Genomic DNA, 24098 nt, shown 5'->3' with positions numbered 1-24098 from the left:
GTCATCATTTTTTGAGTGTAAAACTGAAGTCCTGCATTGGACAGAGACAGATACCAAAACAAACACTAATGCAAATAATTAATTCCTTTCCAGACAGTATGACGACGCACAGCCTCTCGTTTCATGACAAAAATTATTCTGACACCTTAGTCAGAGTGAAAGGTTACTCACCTCTGACAAGGAGACAAAGGGGCTGAAATTCTAATTGCCTTGTATTCCCAGTGGAATTGTGGCTGGAGCAAGACCTGAGTTCAGCAATTCCCAAAGATATCAGCATCACACTGAAGCATGGGATTTTTAGCATTATGAAAACAAGCCAATGATGCCTGGAGGTGGACAACAGCATGACTTGCCTTGAAAATGTCTAGGATGGTCAGCACCATCATTCTACAAAAGACTTGGGGAATGCCTCATGGAAATCAAAAAGGGCAAAATTCCAAAATAACTATAAGATTGCAGTCTAAGAGGTTTCCATTATTTTCTCATACCGAGGCATTTGGGGCCTTTACTAAACCCAGAGGGGAACAGGTTACTGCATGCTCCTGTAGAACTTTCAGGGAATGTAATAGACAGAATTTCCTGAAAGCCCTTCGGAACTCCCTATCACTTGGAGGATAACAAGAGTCACCATTTGGTCCATCAGAATTTCCTCTCCTCCTCTCCACAGGCTGGAATTGCTGCAAAACTTTTCCAGGACCATGTGCCCATATCCAGCTGTTGAATTGAGATGCACCCTGGCCCAAGTTGTTTTTTTTTTGGGGGGGGTGGCAGTCGCAGAATTGTGTTGCATCAAAATCAGGTATGCACCATAAAAACAGGAGATATTATAGAAGTAGCCTGTAGGTGTGGTAGGATTTCATGAAAGAGAAACACAGTCAATATTTTGAGTCAACAATGATTCTTCTTCAAAGGAAAAGGGGAAGAAATGCGATGGGTTTTATGCTGTTTCTTTACTTCAACCATTAACATTCCCATTACCATGGCATCTGAGTTAATTAATCACTCCCATTCTCTAAGCTATTTCACATCCACCTTTCTGTACTTTCCCTGAGCCCTTCAACCCCTTTCAGCAGCATAAATCCCATCACATCTCTTCCAGCCCGAAGTTCCAAAGGAGAGTTTCTGAACTCAAAACATTAACTCTGTTTTTCTTCCTAAAGATACTGCCAAACTGGTTAAGGGTTTCAAGATTTTGCTTTGCTGCTTGACTTTGTTCCCCTACTTGTCTCGCAGTCTCCAGCTCAAACACACTGTAATCACATTACTTTCCCAGTTAGACATTTAAAGTCAGTGTGTTCTGGATTATTTAATGACCAGCTTACCCAAAAACAAACAACTGTAGTAGAATGTATTCTCCCTGTCTCTGCCTTCTCTTATAACCAAAATTTATATCAGAAAGAGGACAACATTACGGAATGATCCTCGCATTATTGAGCAACATACCTGCAGTCCCTGTCCATCCACAGTGACAGAGTTAGCTCGCTGAATTTTGGTGCGCTCCTCTGATTTTTTCATTTGTAGGGAACTATCATCTCTTTTCTTCACAGTTGATTGCCTTTCCTAGCATTAAAAACAAAAGCAATGGAATCTCAAATTATTTCATTTCTTAGAAACAATACCACAGATTATGAGAAACTGCATTTATTCAGGTTGAATTGTCTGTCATTAATTTGGAACATTTCTGCCATTTTAACAAGATTGTTCCAAATCTTCTACTGATGTCATGGACAATTGGAACATCCCCTGTGATGGCTTCTCAATCAATTAAAATCCAGTGATAAGCTAAGTCTACTCAAGTTATTATATCCCATCTGTAATATTGCCACAAAATGATTCTGACCGCCTGGGAAGAAGGAAGAAATTTTGAAATATTAAATACAGCTCAAGCTACCTTTGCACTTTTCGGTGTTAATCAAGGAACCACAATTGCAGTTAGCTTAAATATTTAGATATTGCAGACATTCTTTTTTTCCTTTGCCTCAACATTTAGTCCATTAGAATACATGGGTCCCAAGCTTTAACATGATGAACATACCATTTAGTGCTAACCCTGTTGAGTTTATATAGGGAACCTTATCTGCATGGACACAGCAGTCACCACTACTGCACACCTGGGAGTGCTCACCTCCTCTATGCTGCCAGACATTCCAGTCGCCATTGTGAGAGGTAGTGCAGTTTTCTGTCATTCCTCCCAACCCTTATGTATTTTCTAACTTGGGACCAGAGTACACAAACCCATCCACAAAACAAAACTTTATTAGTCAGTGCATCGCGTATAGGAGTTGGGAGGCCATGTTGCAGCTGTACAGGAAATTGGTTAGGTCATTTTTGGAATAGTGTGCCCAAATCCAGTCTCCCCGCTATAGGAAGGATGGTGTGAAACTCGCAAGGGTTCAGAAAAGATTTACAAGGATGTCACCAGGGTTGGAGGATTCAAGATTTAGGGAGAGATTGAATAGGCTGGGGCATTTCTTCCTGAAGCAGAGTTTGAGGGGGTGACCTTACAGAGGTTTATAAAATCATGAGAGGCATGGATAGGGTGAATAGCCAAGGACTTTTCTCTGGAGTGGGGGAGTCCAAAACTGGAGAGCATAGGTTTAAGGAGAGGGAGTAAAGATTTAAAGGTGGCCTAAAGGGCATTTTTTTCCATGCAGAGAATGGTGCATCTTTGGAATAAGCTTCCAGAGGAAGTGGTGGAGGCTGGTATATTACAAGGCATCTGCATGGGTATATGAATATGAAGGGGTTAGAGGGATGTGTGTCAAATGCTGGTAAATAGACTAGATTTATTTTGGATATCTGATCAGCATGGATGAGTTGGACTGAAAGGTCTGTATCTTGCTCTCTGACTAAGAAGAAAAAAAGGACAACCTTTGAAGCTCCAAGTGGCTTCCTTATTCTTTCATGCTCTAGTGAAGTCTATCACGTTCAAAACACCCAGGAATGGGAAGCACATTCATCTAAGGAAATGAAAGGCCCCCTGATCATGATCTTGTTTTGGAAGTATTTTGCAATGTTTGCCGTGAACAAAAGAGAAATAGATCTGTGGGCTCAATAATTTGTGGGTTTGCAAGGACTCTGCAGACATTCAACAATAGCAGGTAGGATCTGATTCCTGCTCCCATTCCCAGTTTGTCTAATTTTGGATAACACAGAGTAAGGATGTGGGTCATGAACCTGTGCTGTCTCCTGGCCAGATGTACTGCCAGTTAAGTATCTTTTAGCGTCAATGCTTTTTGTGAAGTCAGGGCAACTTTTCCATGATTCATGGTTCACAGATCAGAAAGGAGTTGTGAATCATAGCCTGAATTCAAACATATTTTGTTCATAAGGCATCCCCATGCTTCTTCCTTGCACATTTTTTCCTCCTCCACCAATGGCCCCTTACAACCCATACATTACCTCAGTGTAACTCATGCTTTCACTCGTCAATAACAGAATGAGAACACCTATTCACTACAACTGAGTGGAGAACAAATAATGGTAGATTAGTGAGGATACTACAGGCTAATTGGTTAAGACAGGAGAATCTCAAAAACAAAGGATAGAGAAGAGAGGGGAGAAAGAAAATCAGCTTTGACCAAAGAGACTCAAAATAATGAAGATGTTCAGAATGACTCGGAGACAGAAGCTTTGGGTTTCCAGTAGCATTAGAAAATGCTGAAGTCTGAACAAAGACTTGGTGGAGATATATGGGGTGGGCACAGAGGTTGTAAATGTGGTACAATGAAATATGCTACGTTGGGTCCCATTGAGGGTTCATACAATAGTCTGCAATGCCATAGAAGGAAATGCAGACACTACAGTAATCTGAGAGTCTTTAAGAAAGTGGCATGGAAGAAAGCCAGTCTCAGGGAATGTTTTTATATCTGTAAATATGCTATAAAGTTAGTGTTTTATTGCTAGCAGTTTTTGAAAGTTATTGGAACTATTCCAACCCAACAACACAATAACATAGATGTGGTGGAATTAGCAACTAAATTTGCTGTTGATTCTAAAAATTAGCACAGTCGGAGAACAACACAGCACAGAAGTACACTGTTCAGAGCATCACATCTGTGCAGACTCTGAAATCGATGTCTGATCGCTCCCACTCTCCTCCTTTCTTCCCACATAGCTCAGTAAATTTTTAAGTCTTTATTGAATTCCTTTGAAAGTTTCTCTCAAATCTGCTTCCAACATTCTTTCATGTGCATATGCAATGGCAAATTTTGAGATGCAAACTATGTTTTCCTACATGTTAGTCATTTGAATCATCAAAACAGTATACATGTAAATTTTACCAAGATAAACAAAAGTTTGTACACTCAAAATTACCAGTCACTTTCATGAAAAAGATAACTTTGATCTGATCTTGTCCCTGTGACCCTCTGCCCAATAGTGACATCACAGCCAGGTTGGGACATAAATTGGGGCAGGGGAGGATTGGTGGTGGTGGTGGTGTTGTGAATGTAATCTTACAAACATGATATGCAGCCTATAAGAATTCTTAAATGTGTTAGTATAATAATTCAATTCATACAACTGAATCCTAACTGATGAGCTGCTTGGACTTACCTGTGTCTAATTGAGTCATGCCATGCCTGATGAAGGGTCCTGCCCGAAATGTCAACTCTCTTGCTTCTAGGATGCTACCTGACCTGCTGTGCTTTCTCCAGCACCATACTTTGTCTATTCTGACTCCACAATCCTCACTATCTCATAACTGAGTAATGATCCTAGATCCACAAAATTTATGACAAGTTTCCTCCAGCTAATCTCTGAACACTTTGATTTAAATGACAGTGATTTAAATCAAAGCATGGACAGAAGATATTGCTAAAGATCCATCATCTTGATCAGCTGGGCCAAAGGGCCAGGGATATTGATGGAGTTTACATTAGGTTAGTGTAAGGAGTTGCATTTTGGAAAGGCAAATTAGGGCAGGACTTATACACTTAATGGTTGGCTCCAAGGAGTGTTGTCGAGCAAAGAGACCATGGGGTGCAGTTTCATAGTTCCTTGAAGGTGATTTCCTTTATTGGTCATTGCATTGAGTACAGCAGTTGAGATCAAGTTGCTGTTGTACAGGACATTGATTAGGCCACTTTTGAACTACTGCATGTAATTATGGTCTCCCTTCTGTAGGAAAGATGTTGTGAAACTTAAGAAATAAGATATAGGAGCAGAAATTAGGCCATTCAGCCCATCAAGTCTGCTCTACCGTTCAATCAAGGTTGATACATTTCTCAACCCCATTCTCCTACTTTCTCCCTGATCCCCTTGACAATCAAGAACCTATCTATCTCCATCTTAAATATACTCAATGACTTAGCCTCCACTGCCTTCTGTGACAGTGAATTCCAGAGATTCATCACTCTCTGGCTGAAGAAGTTTCTCCTTATCTCCGTTCAAAGAGGTCTTCCCTTTACTCTAAGGCTGTACCCTTGGGTTCTAGTCTTTCCTACCAATGGAAACATCTTCCCAACATCCACTCTGTCCAGGGCATTCAGTGTTCTGAAACTTTCAATTAGATTCCCCTTTATCCTTCTAAACTCCATCAAGTATAGACCCACAGTTCTCAAATGTTCCTCATATGTTAAGCTTTTCATTCCTGGGACCACTTCCATGAACCTCCTCTGAACCCACTCCAGAGCCATTACATCCTTCCTGATAGAAGACCCAAAGCTGGGCACAAACTTGAAAGGGTTGATTTACAAGGATGTTGCCATAGGTGGAGGGTTTGAGATATGGGAAAAGGCTGAATAGGCTAGGGCTATTTTCACTGGAGTGACAGAGGCTTTATAGAGATTTATAAAATTGTGAGGGACACAGATTGGGTAAACAGACAAGGTATTTTCCCTAACGTAACAGAGTCCAAAACTAGAGGGTATAGGTTTAAGGTGAGAGGGGAAAGATTTAAAAGGGACCCGAGAGTCACCCTTTTCACACAAAGTGTAGTTCATATGTGGAACAAACTGCCAGACGAAGTGGTAGATGCAGGTATAGTTACAACATTTATAAGAAATTTGGACAGGTACATGAATAGGAAAGGTTGAGAGAGTTATGGGTAAACAAGTGGGGTTAATTTAGTTTGGGAAACTTGGTCAGCTTGGATGTGTTGGACTGAAGAGTCTGTTTCAGTGCACTATGACTCTATTCAGTTATGATGCGGACTGTGTGATATACACGTGGAGAACGTGAGGACTGCAGATGCTGGAGATCAGAATTGAGAGTGTGGTGCTGGAAAAGCACAGCAGGTCAGGTGGCATCAGAGGAGCAGGAGAATCAATGTTCTAGGCATACACTGTTCCCTCTCCTGACTTATCATGGAAACAGACAGTGACGTCAACAATCAGGAAATGTTGGTACATCATTCATATTTTTAACAGCGTCAACAATACTGCCGATTCACAGATGAAGTTAGGAATGGCAAAAAAAAACTGACCCAAATATGTTATCAATTTGAGAAGATTTGACGATGCCATCCCCAAAGTTTATTGCAAAAAAGTTGGCTCTGAAGAAGATAGAAAGGCTGACATGGTGGAATTGTATTTGTTCCACAGAGAACAACTATCAAAAACAACAAGGTGAAGAAAAGCAAACTGGCGAAACACTACCCCTCTGAATGTGGAAATCAAAACAATTGTCAAAGGTTTTTCAACTTAAAGATGGAACCATAAGTCATTATTGACACAATCCGACCGGTGAACATAGTTCCAAACAGGGCAATCGATGATGTTATTAACTGTCACAAACTTTATCAACATAAGAAAATGTGCTGTCCATCAGTTTTTGAACAAATGGTTTAAGTTTGTTGATGATCTGGTATTAACGCCACCACTTGCGACCTCGACAAGTGAATTCCACAACAATCGCAGATGAGTGCTATCTTCTGCAAAATGTACATCCTTTTTAAGTTTAGAAATGCACTTTTTAAAAAAATGATTTCATTCAGGAATATATTGTAGATTGCGCAGCATTTCAATTTCTAAGGCTTGTTTTACTTCTGATGAAGAAATGTCCAGTAGTCTCAGTTTATAACTGATTGAGTGAGCATTATTTTGTTTGAAGTTGAACTTTTCAAGAATGTGACTAGGATAAGTGAGGAATTAACTGCACATGGAATGTCCATAGATGCTTATGAGGAAAGAAGCACTGGTTAAACATTACAAGAGGAAGGCCATGTCAAAGCTCAGTTTTGGAAGGTGGCAAAGGACTTCATTCAAGATGTTGCCACAATAGTTCAAGTACATGCCAGACTGCTACTTGTTCACAGCCTTTTCTCTTTACAGTTTATATTTGTGCATTCACTATTTTTCTATTCTAGCTTTTCAATTTTAACTGTTTTAACATCTCTGTGTTACATGGATCCCGAGGATACTGGTGAACTTCAAAAAAAAAGGCACTGAGAGTGGGAAGTGGAATCATTCTGAACACTGCATTGAAAGAGAAGCCTGAAAGTTTGAAAAGAGCATGGACAGGGGGAAATGGCTTCACACTGAACACAGCACTGAGAAAGGTCAATTATGAAAGCATTGCAAAAATGCCATCTCAGGAAATCTCAGTTTACTGGTTGGCAAGACGCTGCTGTTAAAGAGTGAATCCAAACAGCTCAAACTGAAAGATGAAGTATAATTTATAAAGAAAAAGCAGCAAGGATTTCATGAATGAACCCAAGCAAAAGGGAGGTAAAATTAAATCAAGTCAAAGTACAATAAACTATGATTTGGAGATGCCTGTGTTGGACTGGGGTGCACAAAGTTAAAAATCACACAACACCTTACGATAACGGATGAATGGACACCGCACAACAATCAACAGACAGGAGGGTTCCCTCCCAGTTGGGGAACACTTCAGCAGTCCAGGACATTCAGCCTCGGACCTTCGGGTGACCATCCTCCAAGGTGGACTTCGGGACAGGCAGCAGAGGAAAGTGGCCGAGCAGAGGCTGATAGCTAAGTTCGGTACCCATAGGGAGGGCCTCAACCGGGACCTTGGGTTCATGTCACATGACAGGTGATCACCATTGCACTACACACACACACACACACACACACACACACACACACACACACAGATATTCCTACACACACACACACACAGATATTCCTACACACACACACACACACACACACACAGGTACACACAGACGCACACACAGACACCCACACACACCCTTATAGACACACACACTCCCACACATGCACCCTCTCACAGACTTAAGACACTCTGCACCACACACACACACACTTTCTCACACTCACAACCTCTACACACTTTCTCACACTCACAACCCCCACCCCAGACACACACACACACAGACAGACAAAGACCCACATGCACACATATATTTTGTGTGGTGAATTTTTTTGTACTTGCAGAGTTACATTGCACTTTGCTCAAAAACCACTTACATTCATGTAGAACTCTGAGCTCAAAAACTGCATGAATTTATGTAAAACTCTGTTATCTCACTTTTTAGATTGGAATCAATCTAAACATCAGGTCATAGACAGAGAACAGATGGGGCTAACACCTTCAACATATTGTCTCGCTATCACCATTGTTAACAGCTAACCCGAGAAAGCAACTTTTAAAAAAAAGGGTTTTGTGATTTACACATGAAAGAAGTTAAACTATCACTGTATTAATATTAGATTACTTACAGTGTGGAAACAGGCCCTTCGGCCCAACAAGTCCACACCGCCCCGCCGAAGCGTAAGCCACCCATACCCCTACATTTACATCTACCCCTTACCTAACACTACGGTCAATTTAGCATGGCCAATTCACCTGACCTGCACATCTTTGGACTGTGGGAGGAAACCGGAGCACCCGGAGGAAACCCACGCAGACACGGGGAGAACGTGCAAACTCCACACAGTCAGTCGCCTGAGGCGGGTATTCTAACAGATGAAAGGCTTAACAGACAATCAATTCTTCAATGTATAATTTCAATTACATCACACTGCAAGTTTTTGCTATAAATTCTGTGTTACGATCGAGCCCTCCACAATCACCTGATGAAGGAGCGTCGCTCCAAAAACTAGTGTGCTTCCAATTAAACCTGTTGGACTATAAACTGGTGTTATGTGATTTTTAACTTTGTACAATAAACTACTACAGTAAAGTGAAAGAAAAATAAAGTTAAAATAAATGCTATAAAGTTAGGTTGTTTTATTACCTTTTTCAGGGTGGTATGGTGGCTCAGTGGTTAGCACTGCTGCCTCACAGCACCAGGTTCAATTCCAGACTCAGGTGACTGTCTGTGTGGAGTGTGCACATTCTCCCTGTGTCTGCGTGGGTTTCCTCCCATGGTCCAAAGATGTGCAGGTCGGGTAAATTGACAATACTAAATTATCCATAGTGTTAGGTGCATTAGTCAGAGGGACGTGGGTCTGGGTGAGTCACTCTTTGGAGGATCGGTGTGGACTGGTTGGGCCAAAGGGCCTGTTTCCACACTGTAGGGAATCTAATCTAAATTATTACAAAGTTTATATTTATTCCAAGGCTAACAAATAAATTTCAGAGCTACTGGATAACAAGTGTGCAGGACAAGTGGAATGTTCATCCTGTGGTATGTGTGAAGTCATGGACTTCCTAGTCATTATCCAAGACAAACACATCTCAGGACATGTCACCAGCCGAGTATCAAGTGTGGCTTGACTGGGGAATGATTTTAAAAAAAGATAAAGTTGAAGGCACTCAGGTACACCTTGGCTGCATGGTGACCAAGACTGGGAAGTGAACACTCAAAGTTGTTCAATGGTTAGCCAGGGCAGAGCAAGAAAGATCTGCAGAAGAATGTTTGGAATATGCTTGGGTGGAAATAAACAGCAAAGGTATTGCTTAGTCTTAGTTATAGACTTCCAAATCGTAATACTATTGAGAGTCATGGTATAAATCAAGAGATTAGAGAAACATGTAACATGTGCAATACAATAATCATAGGTGACTTCACTCTGCACGTAGACTGCCTAAAGCAAACGAACATTTAAGTTAGAGGGGAAGTTTCTGACCTGTCGCAGTGATAGATTTTTAGAGCAGCATGTTAAAAAGCTAACTACAGTGCAGACTAATTTGGATCTATTTCATATATGAAAAGAGCTATTCATAATCTTGGAGAAGAAAATTTAGGAATGAGTAACCAGAACATGATCAAACTTTACAATATGTTTGTAAGTGAGGTATCTGAAGCAAAAGGTATTAAATTTGAATAAGGGAAATTATGAAACAGAGGCAAATGTTAGTTGACCTGTATATTAACATGAAATTTGCTGGGTTAGCCAAAATGAATTTAAAACTAAATAAAGAAGGACAAACACAAAGCCTGGGGATGACCAAATGATTAAAAATGATTTTAATACATTTCTATGTTTCGCTAAAGGAATTGTGAATGTGTTTATATCAAGCACTATAACTCAGCACTAATGAACTAACTGTGACATTAACTCAGGAAAAGACTGAAGTGGTTCAGATGCAATGTGAACTATTTATCAGGTGAATGTGTGATTGCACTGTGTAAGTTTCACACAGTGACTGTATGACATAGTGAGAGTAAGCTCAAGCTGAGGTCAAAGTTTGTTGATGTCCAAGAAATAAGCATCTTTCCAGGTAGGCACAAGCATAGCCTAATGAGTTAATTGATCAAATCAATGAGGAAACATGAGGATTGGGAAATTTTAAAGAGTACAGCGAACAAGCACCAAAAAACTGATAAGGAAAGGAAGAATTGAATATGACTGCAGTAAGCAAAAAGAGTATAAAAAACATACTGTAAAAACTTCCACGATATGTAAAAAGGAAATGTTTGGCTAAGACAAATGTTGGTCACAGAGTCAGGAAAATTTATCACGGGGAACAGAGAAATGTTAGAGAAGCTAAACAATTACTTTGTATCTGTTTACATTGAGGAAAAAACAAGAAATCTCCTAAAATTAAAGATCCAAGTGACTAGCGATAACAAAAAGTTGAAAGAAATTGTACTGGAGAAATTAAAGTGGCTAAAATTTATAAATCCTTGGGACCTCCCAGAGTGTTGAAGGAGGTGGCTATAGGGATTGTTGATGTATTGGTAATCATTGCCCCAAATTCTATAGATTCTGGAATGATCCCTGCAGATCGGAATTGTGAAAATCTCAATACACCATTTAAAAAAGGAGCGGGAAATACAGGGAACTGCAACCCCACCAGCCTCATATCAGTAGGGAAAAAAAAATTGCTAGATTCTGTCTGAAAGGGTGTAATAAACAGACACTATGGGACAGCTTTGTTGCCATGGTCTTTTTATCGAATCAGAATCTATTAGATTAGCACTTCAGAGTGAAGCCACTTGCTAGTCGAACAAGTAGAGGCTTGACTTAATAAGACGCACATGAGCAACCATATAGAAGTTTTGTTTTATTCATTCATGGAATGTAGGCATCACTTGGCTATCTCACCATTTAGTGCCTGTGAGAAGGTGATGCTGAGTTGCCTTTTTAGCAGCTGCAGGCAGGGTGGTGTAGATACACCCAAAATGCTTCCAGGATTTTGTCTCAGATAAAAGTGGTCGAATGGCAATGGGCCGACACGGTAGCTCAGTGGTTAGCACTGGTGTCTCCCAGCGCCAAGGACCCGGGTTCAGTTCCCACCTCGGGCAACTGTGTGTGGCATTTGCACATTCTCCCCGTGTCTACGTGGGTTTCCTCCAGGTGCTCCAGTTTCCTCCCACAGTCCAAAGGTGTGCAGGTTAGGTGAATTGGCCATGCTAAATTGCCCATAGTGCTAAGTGCATTAGTCAAGAGTGAATGTAGGGGAATGGGTCTGGGTGGGTTGCTCTTCGGAGGGTCGGTGTGGACTTGTTGGGCCGAAGGGTCTGTTTCCACGCTGTAGGGAATCTAAAAAAAAATTTCCAAGTAAGGCTAGTGTACCTGGCTTCTAGACGACTTTCAGGCAGTGGTGTTCCTCTGCATTTGTGCCCTTGTCCTTCTAGATGGTAGAGTTTGTAGTTGGGAAGGTGCTTTTGGAGGATTGTTGGTGAGTTGTTACATCTTGTAAACATAGTATGGCCAAGCTCAGCCACATGTGGCTGCACTTGGAGTGCATGCTGGAGAAGCCCGAAGTCTTATACAGAATACATGTCTTTTTCCATTGCCTGGACCAGTCAGTAGAGTTCAGAACCTCAGCACTCATGTCTGTGGAGTATAAGAGGAGCTGTAAACAAGGAACAAGTCTCTTGACTGAAGCGAATGGCAGCTTTACCCCAGCTGCAGAACTCTATAATCCAGGGGTAGTAGTGAGCACTTTGACAGCTGAGGAAACTTTCAAGGAGGATATGTATTCTACATAGATTGAAGGAATCTCACTATTTTCAGATTTCACAGTCAGTCATAGGTAACACTGTGATGTAAGACCAGTCAATGCTGGCCACCCTTGCAGTGATGCAGTCAAGTCAATCACAGGAAAGGCACCTATGAATCCCTGTCTAATAAGGCTGACCCCCATAGTCCATACAACCAGACAGCCAAAGACTGGAGAGACTGCCTCTAGTTCCTTCCAGGCAAACAGGAGAAGCATTGAATGGAAATGCATATTCACAGGACACCATGTCACTTAGAATAGAGTGACTCATTGTGGTATGTTATTTATGGTTATAGATTAGAAAACTGTCATTAATAAATGCTATATTCATGTCTCTTTTGTTTATGCAAAGACTAGCATGCAGTTTATGTTCTGACATCAAAGATTATTTACAATGCACAGACGAGTTATCTGGTTCTCAAAGTTGACAGCTGAGAGTGCAGCTGGTAAATCACCTTTTCATGGTAGCTTTATTGAGTTAGATGTCAACATGGTTACTGTTCATGTGAAGGCTCAGGGTTAATCTACTGCCAGACATATATTCTATCATCAGGAACTCAGGGCCCCTACAGCTGAGCTGTTGCTAGATCACTAAGTCCTCTGCAACATTGGTGTCCCACATGGATTCTTTGCTACAACACTGCACCTATCTTTGGCAAAGCTCCATGGACTACCCTGTGTCTTAGAGTGCCTCCAGAGGTCTCTTTTTTCAGCCTGACCTTCATTCCTGATGATAGGATACATGTCTGGCATGAGGTCAACCTTGGTCTTTAGCTTTCAATGATATATAGTGTTCCTTGCACTCTGCCTCAACAAACACCAAACCCATCTGCCACACCATGTTAGAACATAATATCATAAGAAATAGAATCAGGACACTCACTCCATCAAAATGCTCCACCTTGCAATAAGGTCGTGGCTGGTCTGATAGCAACCTTAGTTCTGCTTACCTGCTTATCCTCCACAAATTTTCTCTCGCTTGTCAATCAAAACTTAACACCCTTAAATACATTCAATGACACCGTCTGCCCTGCTCACTGTGGAAGAAACTTCTGTAGATGAATGGCCCTCAGAAAATAAATTTGTCCTCATCTCTGGCACAAATGGCAGACTCGTACTTTTAATACTGTGTCCCTCATTCTGTGATCTTCATGGAGCAAAATATCCTCTCAGCACATATCCTGTTAAGTCCCATTAAAATCTTATTTGTTCAATAAAATCACCTCTCAATCTTCTAACTGCCAAGGTAATATAGCTGGCCTACCTCTCCTTGCAAAGGAGATTCAAACTGAACATAACATTCTATGTGGAATCAAGCCAATACTCAGAAAAGATGAAGCAAAAGAACCCTACTTATATACTCCACCCTCCTTGTAATGAGCAACACTCAGTTTACCTTCCTCATCACTTCCTATATACAATGAACAAAGAAAATTTACAGCCCAGGAATAGGCCCTTCAGCCCTCCAAGCCTGAGCCAAATCTACTGTCTAATCCTGCCACCCAATTCCAAAGCATCTGTATCCCTCTGCTCCCCAACTATTCATGCATCTGTCCAGATGCATCCTAAACGAATATTCATTTTTTTGGCATTGGTAGCATGCAGTAGTTGATGGCTGTTTGAAAGATCTCACAGCGAAGCATTGAAGAGCTCCAACAGAAAAGGCATAGCATTAAAATCTCATCTCAAACAGGTCTACTGTACATTAATACTTAGTCGTAGGAACCCCTATTGGGGTTAGAAGCCAGTTCCTCAAAAGATAGTCCTTGTTGTCTAGATATATACCGGGGGCTGAGGAAGAACGTCTGAAGGAGTCTTCATTTATGGAGTATACATAAACTGCAGCAGCTCCCTGGAAAGCATATACTGACATCTAAGAAGTTCTTCCTAACATAGAATCCCTATAGTGTAGAAACAGGCCCTTCAGCCCAACAAGTCCACACCGACTCTCCAGAGTAACCCACCCAGACACATTCCCCTCCCCTATTACTCAACATTTACCCATGACTAATGCAACTAACCTACACATCCCTGAACACTATGGGCAATTTATCATGGCCAATTCACCTAACCTGCACATCTTTGGATTGGGTCAGAGACAGGCTGGACATCAACAGGAAGAGATATAACATCCTATCAATGAATCGGTCTGCTCTATCATAGACATGCCTTCCTGGCCTAATGAGTGCTGTCCTTTTTACACTGGATCTATGGGAAGTCAGTTATTGTCTTCTGTGCTTTTGGAAGTCAGCATTGTCTAATGTGCATCTCCACTGGCAAGCTGAAGAAGTCAGCTACCCTTGTGGTGACAGTATCTTTATTGGCATGAATGCATTATAGAGCAGCTACCTGAGATATTGCATACAGGTCATCAATAGAACTCTGACAAGTACCTGAGCTGACTTTCAATGATACTTGCAGACCTGAAAAATTGTTGATCTTAATGGCTAAGTTGGTGTTACAGAGGGCATTGAGGTCAGTTACTATCTCTTAATTATCAACCACTTCCTGCACTGACATTTCCAGGCAGGCAAGTTTGTTGTAGACCAGCTTTTTAAAAATTCATTTTGTGGGATGTGGGCACCGCTGGCTGGCCAGCATTTATTGTATGTCCCTAGTTGCCCTTGAGAGGGTGGGGTGAGCTGCCTTCTTGAACCACTGCAGTCCACCTGCTGTGGGTTGACCCACAATATCATCAGGGAGAGAACTCCAGGAGTCGGACCCAGAGACAGTGAAAGAACAGCGATATTTTCCAAGTCAGGATAGTGAATGGCTTGGAGGGGAACCTGAAGGTGTTGGTGTTCCCATTGTGGTATACAAAGCACTTAGACTATGCCCCGCTCTTTCTCCTCCTCCATCCTGGGTGCTGACTTTGTGCCTCCTGCTGTGACATGGCATGCAATGTTGTTGCTGCTACAGCTGTCCAAGAGGAATAGTTTCCAGGCGGGAAGGAGACAGAGTCAGAATCCTTTCTCACAGGAAATATTACTCAAACAAAAACAGACAACGTTGGAGAAACTCAGCAAGTCGAGCAGCTTCTGGAGGGAGAGAAACAGTGTTAACTCTTCTATGTAACCACTCCTCGAAAGAAGTCATTTCAATTCAGAATGTTAATCCCGTTTCTGACACCAGAGGCACTGCCAGATCTGCTAAATTTCTCCAGTATTTTCCACATCCCGCATCAGCAGTATTTTCTCTTAATTAAGAGATTACTCAAGTCTGGCAACAATCTTCTAAGAACAATGTAATACTTGATTCAGTGGCTGACATTCTCTCAGGCCTTCTATGTTCAGGGAGTGTACCTGTCTCTTCTCCTCAATGTAAATTCAGGTTCTTGTCACAAACTGGTACTGTAAGTTATTCTACTTGTTTCCAACATTTCCCAGGGGGGTCTCACTATATTCCTAACCTCTCTGAGTTGGCATGTTCTCCTCAGGCTGCTCCAAAAATTCCAAAATCTCCCTCAAAGAACTCAAGAATCTTGACACCATCCAGGACAAAGCAGCCCATTTGATTGACACAAAACCTACAAACATGCATTCTGTCCACTATCGATAATCAGGAGCAGTAGCATGTACCATCGACAAGATCCACTGACGTAATTTAGTAAGGGTCCTTAATAGCATTTTCCAAATCCACCACCACTTCTATCTAGAATGACAAGGGCAGTAGATACATGGGAACATGGCAGGATCCTGTCCAAGCCACTCATTACCCTGACTTAGAAACATATCACAGTTTCTTCACTGTCACTGGGTCAACATCCTGGAAATCCCTCCCTGATGACATTGTGGGTCTATCAACAGGACACAGGCTGCAGGGCTTCTTGTAGGCAGCTCACCACTAACGTTTCAAGGGCAACTAGACACGGGCAATAAATGCTGGTCCACCCAGTGCTGCCCACATCCAGTACATGAATAAAAACAAAGCACTGGACTGCTCTATTATCCTCTATCAATAGCATACCCAATGAACCTCACTGAGGCTCACAATCCCCAAGCCATGCCAATGAAAATAGCATGTGTCAGATTTGGGAGGGGGGGTTCACAAGTAGAAAATGCATCATGAGATTTTCTAACTACTGATATCGTGTCCGTTATGTGAAACTCTGCACCAGGGATACTAAATCACATGAGTACTGTAATAAAGGGCTGGACACATCTGGGTCTTGTAGAGTCTCTAACATTAATTATTGCAATGAAAACTAAGTGGTAATTTGAGTTATTGTATGCTAATGAAGCTGTTCTATTATTCACACCGAAGCCTCCTTGTTGTTTGATAGGATTACTTTCTCATCCTATTTTCAGGATCTAAGATGAATGTAACTTTACAATGCTAACATGCTAATTTCATTTAAAATGTCAATGCTAGCAGACTTTAGTTGCTAACAGTTGTGACATGGGCTGGTTGCCAACTAAGTTAAAATTAGATACGCACGGTACTTGGCATATCAATCGAAGCTGGTTACAGCCAGACTGCCGATCACTTCGTTACAGGACAAGCACTTGTTTCCAGGTTTTACATGTTCCTCAGATAAGGCGTGGAAGAAAGAAGACATAGCTCCTTTGGATACAAATACAATTTTTTTGTAATTTAGACTTATAATTATTCTGAGGAATTTCTGCCATGATCCATACTATGGTAAGTGAGAAACAGATTTTCTCAACAGGTGTATAAGTGGTAATTATTCAAAACAATATCACAAAATGTTTGATACAACTATAGAAGGTGACAAAGTATATGTTTTGAAATTTTGCTCACTGAATCTAATAGAATATATTACCTCCAAAGAAAAGCTTGCATTTTATGACTTGTTTTTTCGCCATGTATCCTAGTGTGATTAAGAGTCGCTGAATAACTGCCAGTCATACTCATTGGGATTTATGATTAGGTGTCTCCAATTGTTAATTAAGTCCAACTAACAGCACCAGCAGATAATGGTTACTTTCTTTTTACTATATAATTACAATATAATTACCCACAGGATATCAGAACTATACAAAACCTTTTCACTAAATGTGCCCTCATTAAAAATCAACTTATAACGCACAATTATTCAGTCAACCTGAATTAATTGAAACATTATTGCATTAATGGATGTAACATTAAGTACCAAGACCTGGTAATTTCTGCGGAGTTAGGGTTTCAAGTACAGAGAAACCTGCTTATTATCATAATGTTTTACATTCTAAACCTACTCATTATCATAGAATTCCAAAACACTACTCCATTCCCTATTCATTTCTCTGCAATTTATCATGTTTCAGGTCATAATACAGCTTAATGTCACTGATTATTTTATCTAGGTTACAGCATCCAACCAGTCACAATTAACCCACGTTAAATATTCAAACATTTTTGAACCTTTTCACAACTCATCTTTGTCTGAGTGACCTTGTTTCTTTTTCCCCCTTTGTTTCAGTGGAGGTCTCTTTATTGTCAAACATTCCCCTTTCTTTCTTCTCTTGCTGGAGTCCCATCCATGGTCACATTGGCCAATCTGCCTGAGAAAGAGTCAGGTCAGCGAATGAAAGGATAGCAGGTAATACGAGCATATCGTGGTCACTGGTAAGTGAAACCTGGTTGAGAGTTTTGCCTGAGTCAGAGCACAGAGAGAAATTCTAATTCTGTTACAGCCACTCCGTCAAGATCAACTCCTTCAGCGCAGAATTGAATCTGAAATTTCTGTCCATATAATTCATCTATTAGAATTCTGTAATGTTAGGTCTTTGACCTCAACCTATCTGGCTTTTGAAGACACTAACATATAAATGATTAATCTTTTCAATTAACTTATTTCTAAATTTGTTTCTGTTCCATTATAATTAGTTTTTGTATTAAAGCTTTCTGAAGTTGAAGCGATCATTTGGGTTCAGTCTGAATGCAGACTACACAGACACTATCATTGCAATATCAGGCGGAAGTAAAAGCAATTCATGTCAATGTTACAGTTATAGTATGATTATGTCCCAGTTATAATATGATTATACCCTTAGGCCTATTAGTCTGTATTTCTGACTTCTTATGTTGCAGAACATTTGTCTTGTTTCCAACATTTTTATGAAAGATAAGCAAACCAATCGGGTTTGGCCTTTCCAAAATGACATTAAAAAAACCTCATGAAAATGGTCAATAAAATGTTTTCTATTGTAGATTTGTGAATATTACCCCAAATAATGGAAATAAAATGTTTGTGTTCAGTAAAGGTGCTCTTCTACATTTAGTACCTTTTCAGAATAGGTTGTCTTGCAGAAAGGTGAGACAATTTGAATATCTTAAGAATCTTTGAATGTTGCATTTGAATAGAAATCTTTTGAAAGTTTGAGGAAACTTACAAAAGTAAACTTCATTTTATTTGGTTATTTTTTCATTACATCAAATTTTACAACACACAATTTAGCCCAACAGTTTCCAACTAGTGTGTGTCTTGCTAGCAATTCATGCCATAACAAGGGGTTGTAAGCTTAGGAGAGTTATTTCCAATAAGAGCTTTAAAAAGTTTAACAGGGTAATTTTTCTACAGGTTAATACAGTTTATATTGTGTGGCTTTGTGCTCTGCTGTGAAAGAGTTTGTCTCATCTTAGAACAGGAAGGATAACGTACGACAAGTGGGACTTACTCCTCTGATCAGAAACAACACCAGAGGATAAAGTATTGATAACACAGGGTTCACGCCAGCCTGTCTGTGGTGTGTTTGGTGGCAGGACACATTTAATTACAGGATCACATCCAGCAGCCTCCATCCCAATTAAGCATCATCCAGTAAAGCCTGGAAATGGGCAAACTAAATACATCCTCCTGCTTCTGCTGGTGTTAACCCAGCAGTGAGTGAGGAACTCACCATGTACAAAACACAATGAGTAAATCTGTGCAGGGTTGCTTGTGTGCTCCAGGGATGCTGATCCTTTATTCAAAGGCACTCAGTATCTGATCGAGGAGCCAAGCATCAGGAAAGGCAGACCCACTGACAGCCACCACTGCACCCTCCCTGTCAACGACCATCACTAGCAATACCCAATACTTCATCAGTCATTGTGTGGAGGCAATGGTGAAGTGGTATTATTGTTAAACTATAATCTGGAGACTCAGGTAATATTCTGGGGACCTGGGTTTGAACCCCACAGATAGTGGAAATTGAATTCAATATAAATCTGGAGTTAAGAATCTAACAATGACCATATATCCATTGACAATTGTCAGGAAAAAAAATCCATCTCGTCCACTAGGGAGGAAATCTGTATTTTTACTTGGTCTGGTCTAAACACAATTCCAGACCCACAGCAATGTGGGCTGATTCTCCACTGCCCTCTGGGCAATTAGAGATGGGCAATGAATGCTGGCCTAGCCAGCGATGTCCTCATTGTGAATTAATTTTTTAAAATTATACCTGTGACCTGGGATCCATCAACAACGCAAAACCGTGAGTGGGTATAGTACTGACAGCAGCCAGAGCCTCCACCATGATGCAAATCAATACAGCTACTGAACTCTGATTAGCTAACAGCTCTTGACAGGTGGAAATTCTGTCCCCAGAGGCCTCAATCCTGTGGATAGCCCACTCGTGTCCAAGCAACGCCTGACTGACACTCAATATGATATTCACACCCTAAAAAAGGCAAAGTGAGACTCTCAGCAGCCCATCAATTGACTGCTGAAACTCCTCTTGCCTCCGATATGTACTGTTCATTCCTCCCAAACTGTCATAAAAACTACCACAGTACGCTATTTAATAAAATGACCTTTCACTCGTTGTCCTAAACCACAATCAACTGAAATTTTAGACTATAAGACCACAAGACATAGAAGCAGAAATTAGGCTATTCGGTCTATTGAGACTGCTCTGCCATTCAATCATGGCTGATAAGTTGTTCAACCCCATTCTCCTGCTTTCTCCCCGTTACCCTTGATCCCTTTGACAATCAAGAATCTATCTATCTCCATCTTAAATATATTCAATGGCCTGGCATCCACTCCCTTCTGTGACAGTGAATTTCATAGATTCAGCATTCTCTAGCTGAAGAAGTTTCTCCTTACCTCCGTTCTAAAAAGTCTTTCCTTTTCTCTAATGCTGTCCCCTCGGGTCCTAGCCTCTCCTGTCAATGGAAACATCTTCCCAACATCTACTCTGTCCAGGCCATTCAGTATTTTGTACGTTTCAATTAGATTTCCCCTCATCCTTCTCATCTCCATTGAGTATAGACCCAAAGGAGTCAAACTTTCCTCATATGTTAAGCTTTTTATTCCAGGGACCATTCTCGTGAACCTCCTCTGAACACATTCCAGGGCCATTACATCCTTCCTTAGATATGGGGCCTGAAATTGCGCACAATACTCCAAAAGCGGTCTGACCAGAACCTTATACAGCATTAGGAGTACATTCCTGCTTTTATATTCAAATCACCTCAAAATAAATGCCATCATTGCATTTGCCTTCTTAACTACTGACTCAACTTGCAAGTTTATCTTGAAAGACTCCTGGACTAGAACTCCCAAGTCTCTCTGCACTTTAGACTTCTGAATTTTCTCCCCATTTAGAGAATAGTCCACGCTTCTGTTCTTCCGACCAAAGTGCACACTTTCCCATTTTGTATTCCATCTGTCACTTCTTTGCCCACTATCCAAATCCTTCTGCAGCCTCCAGCCTCCTGAATGCTACCTGCCCCTCTACCTACCTTTGTATCATCTGCAAACTTAGCCAAATGCCTTCAGTTTCTTCATCTATATCATTAAAAAATAAAGTGAAAAGTTGTGGTCCCAACACTGAGCCTTGCTGAACATTACTTGTCACCGGCTGCCATCATGAGAAAGACCCTTTTATCCCCACTCTCTGCTTTCTGCCAGACAGCCAAGCTTCTAGCCATGCCAGCACCTTGCCTCTAACACCATGGGTCCTTATCTTAGTCAGTAGCCTACTGTGCAGCACCTTGTCAAAGGCCTTCTTTAATCCCAGGCAGATAATATCCAAAGACTCTTCTTGGTTTAACCTGCTCATTACTTCCTCAAACAAGTTCTAGCAGATTTGTCAGGCATGACCACCCGTTGATGAAACCATGCTGACTTTGCCCTATTTTGCCATTCACTTCCAAATATTCAGAAATGTCATTCTTCACAATGGACTCCAAAATTTTACCCACGACTGAGGCAAGGCTAATTGGCATGTAATTTTCAAGTCTTTTGCCTTACTGTCTTTTTAAACAGGGATGTCTCATTAGCAATTTTCCAGTCCTCTGGTACTCTCCCCAACTATAGCCGTTCCTAAAACTTTTGACAAAATTAACACAAAACAAATTGAATTTTAATCTTGCAATACAGTTCAGTGAATAATGAACATGTAAGCATCAGGAGCCTATTCCACTACTGGTTTCATTAGACAATGAAGAGGATTGAATATTGAATGTTAACTATAAATTGAATAGATTTCAAGCTATCATTCCCCATTTAAGAAATCATGTACTCAAAGAAACACTATAAACATTGCCTAACTCACTTAAGCATCACTCAGTGTAAAAGTACAGGGAGGCAATGATAAACTTTCCCTAAGATGGGTCAGAGATAGGCTTGTTAACCCTATAGCCTTGTGTAAACTCTGACTACAAAAAAAACATAAACTTAATTTGTAATTAATAAATATCCTCTTTCATCTTTTTACTACAACTATATTTTGATTTAAAAATTGGACTGTCCACTAGAAATAGGAAATTGCCACACCATAAGAGGTAAGAGGGATCTTAGCAGTCAACTGGAGAGCCAGGAGGGACTCACTTTGCCATTTACACTATAGGGGTATGTGTGTCACGTTAAGTGCCAGTCAGGCATGCTCAGTTCATTACTAAACTTCCAAAAACCTGGCATAGAATTTTATAAGGTTCTGAGTGATGGGGGCTATGGTGAGGTGTGTGGCAGAATCAGGGGACAAGTGCAGTGAGGGTTATATCAACATGAAGATCATCTCACTCCATCTTTAATGCTTTTCATAAGCCGTACGCTCAGATTCTCATCAGGCAGTAGCAAGATGTCAATCGATGGGGAATCCTACTTGTTAAATCGCTTGGTAACAACACAACTTGCCTCATTAATGTTCAGTAAACTCACTGAACAAATTAGACATTAGGAAAACTCAGTAAAGTAACGAGAGCATGTACCTGACAGATTCAGCCCACCGCCTGCTCTAAACAACTTCCATATTGGAGGATGGACACCAGTGTCTCAGAGCACGCAACCCATGTCCACAGAAATTGGCATCCAACATGTGCTCCCTCTAAGAACCCTCAGTGCTCAGCTCGGATCCATTACAGGAAGCTCTGTACTTCAATGTTGCAACATGGGCTGCATTGTCAACTATCATTGTAATACTGCAGGAGTTAGTCATACATCCAGCTCATGGTCTGGAATAGGCTGCATCTCAGAGCTTTTCACTGCATTTCAATATTCATGCAGTAAGCCGATCTGGACCTGTGTTGCATTGCCTTACCTTTTTGCACTTTACCCCCTCAATCAAACAAATCAGGGCCACATTACTTGGCATCCACATCCAGAGGATCATTAGCTGCCATTTCCACCACCTCACCAAACACATGATTCCCTCCGCTCCCTTCACAGTGACTGTTCCCTCCAGGATACCCTGGTCCAGCCTTCTTTCACTCCCAACACCCCCTTACAGCTTCAGGGCACCTTCCCCTGCAACCACAGATGGTGTAACACCTGTCACTTTACTTGCTCATCCTCAGTAACAAAACACAGCTTCCAGGTGAAGCTGCACTTTACACAATCTAATCTACTACATTTGCTGCTCACAATGTACATTGGGGAAATGAAGCGTAGACAGGATGAACGCTTCGCAGAACATCTACGTTCTGTTCACAAAAAAGACCCTGAATGTCCAGTTGGCTGCCACTTGTACACACCACCTGTTCCCTGGCCAACATCTCTGTCTCAGGCCCGCTGCAGTGCTCCTGCGAAGCTCAGCACACCCTAGAGAATTCTGGACTCAATATCAAGCTCAATAACTTTAGGGCTTGAGCTCTCCCATGTTCTTAACCCAACCCCTACAACCAAGCCTTGTTATCACACAGTCTGCTATTACACACCACCTATCATTAGCCACCAACAGTCTCCATCAACAATATTCACCTTGCTAGCCAGATCGTTATCCACTCCTTTGTCTGTCCAACTGACCTTCTCTCTTTTTGGGCTCTATCTCTACCTATCCTTTACCAATTATCCCCTCCCCCCCACCCAGCACTTAAACCAACACTTTCCTAGCTACCATCAGTTCTGAGGAAAGGGTTAACTGATTTCTCTCTACAGATGCTGCCTGAACTGCAGAGCTTTTCCAGCAACTTCGATTTTTGTCTCAGGGTCATATTATTATCTTGCTATGCTGTATGTTTAGCGCAGACACAGACCTAGGATGCTTGTCCTAGTTGTTAGGGGTCCTCAGTCAATTCAAGCCTTTGCTCAGATCTTCCTGGGACAGCAATTCTCCAATACCAACCCTGCTCATGGCAGTCAGAGTCAGACTCCTCTCCTTATAAGCAGTGAGGAGTGGAATGATAGGCAGCACATTAGCTGTCTCGACACATTTAATATTATTTTTGTTTTATTCATTTATGGGATGAGGACATTGTTGGTTGGGCCAGCATCTACTGCCCAGCCCTAATTGCCCAGAGGGCAGTTAAGAGTCAACCACATTGCTGGGGGGTCTGCGGTCACATGTAAAACAAACCAGGTGAGGGGGCAGATTTCCTTCACTGGACTATTTCTCTCATGGAGT

General features: G+C 41.2%; 1 protein-coding gene across 4 annotated transcripts in view; it reads right to left on the bottom strand.

Moving 5' to 3' along the window:
* Positions 1–24098, bottom strand: part of dgkb (diacylglycerol kinase, beta) — an 801318-nt gene that overhangs the window by 470390 nt on the left and 306830 nt on the right. For all 4 annotated transcript variants that reach the window (XM_072575379.1, XM_072575382.1, XM_072575380.1 and 1 more), the window contains exon 14: positions 1444–1560. In XM_072575379.1, coding sequence (XP_072431480.1) covers positions 1444–1560 — 117 coding nt within the window. The remainder of the gene's footprint in view (positions 1–1443; positions 1561–24098) is intronic.

Source organism: Chiloscyllium punctatum, chromosome 8 (assembly GCF_047496795.1).
Source record: "Chiloscyllium punctatum isolate Juve2018m chromosome 8, sChiPun1.3, whole genome shotgun sequence".
In the NCBI taxonomy this organism is placed as follows: Eukaryota; Metazoa; Chordata; class Chondrichthyes; order Orectolobiformes; family Hemiscylliidae; genus Chiloscyllium; species Chiloscyllium punctatum.
This window is presented reverse-complemented; position numbering and strand designations above follow the sequence as displayed.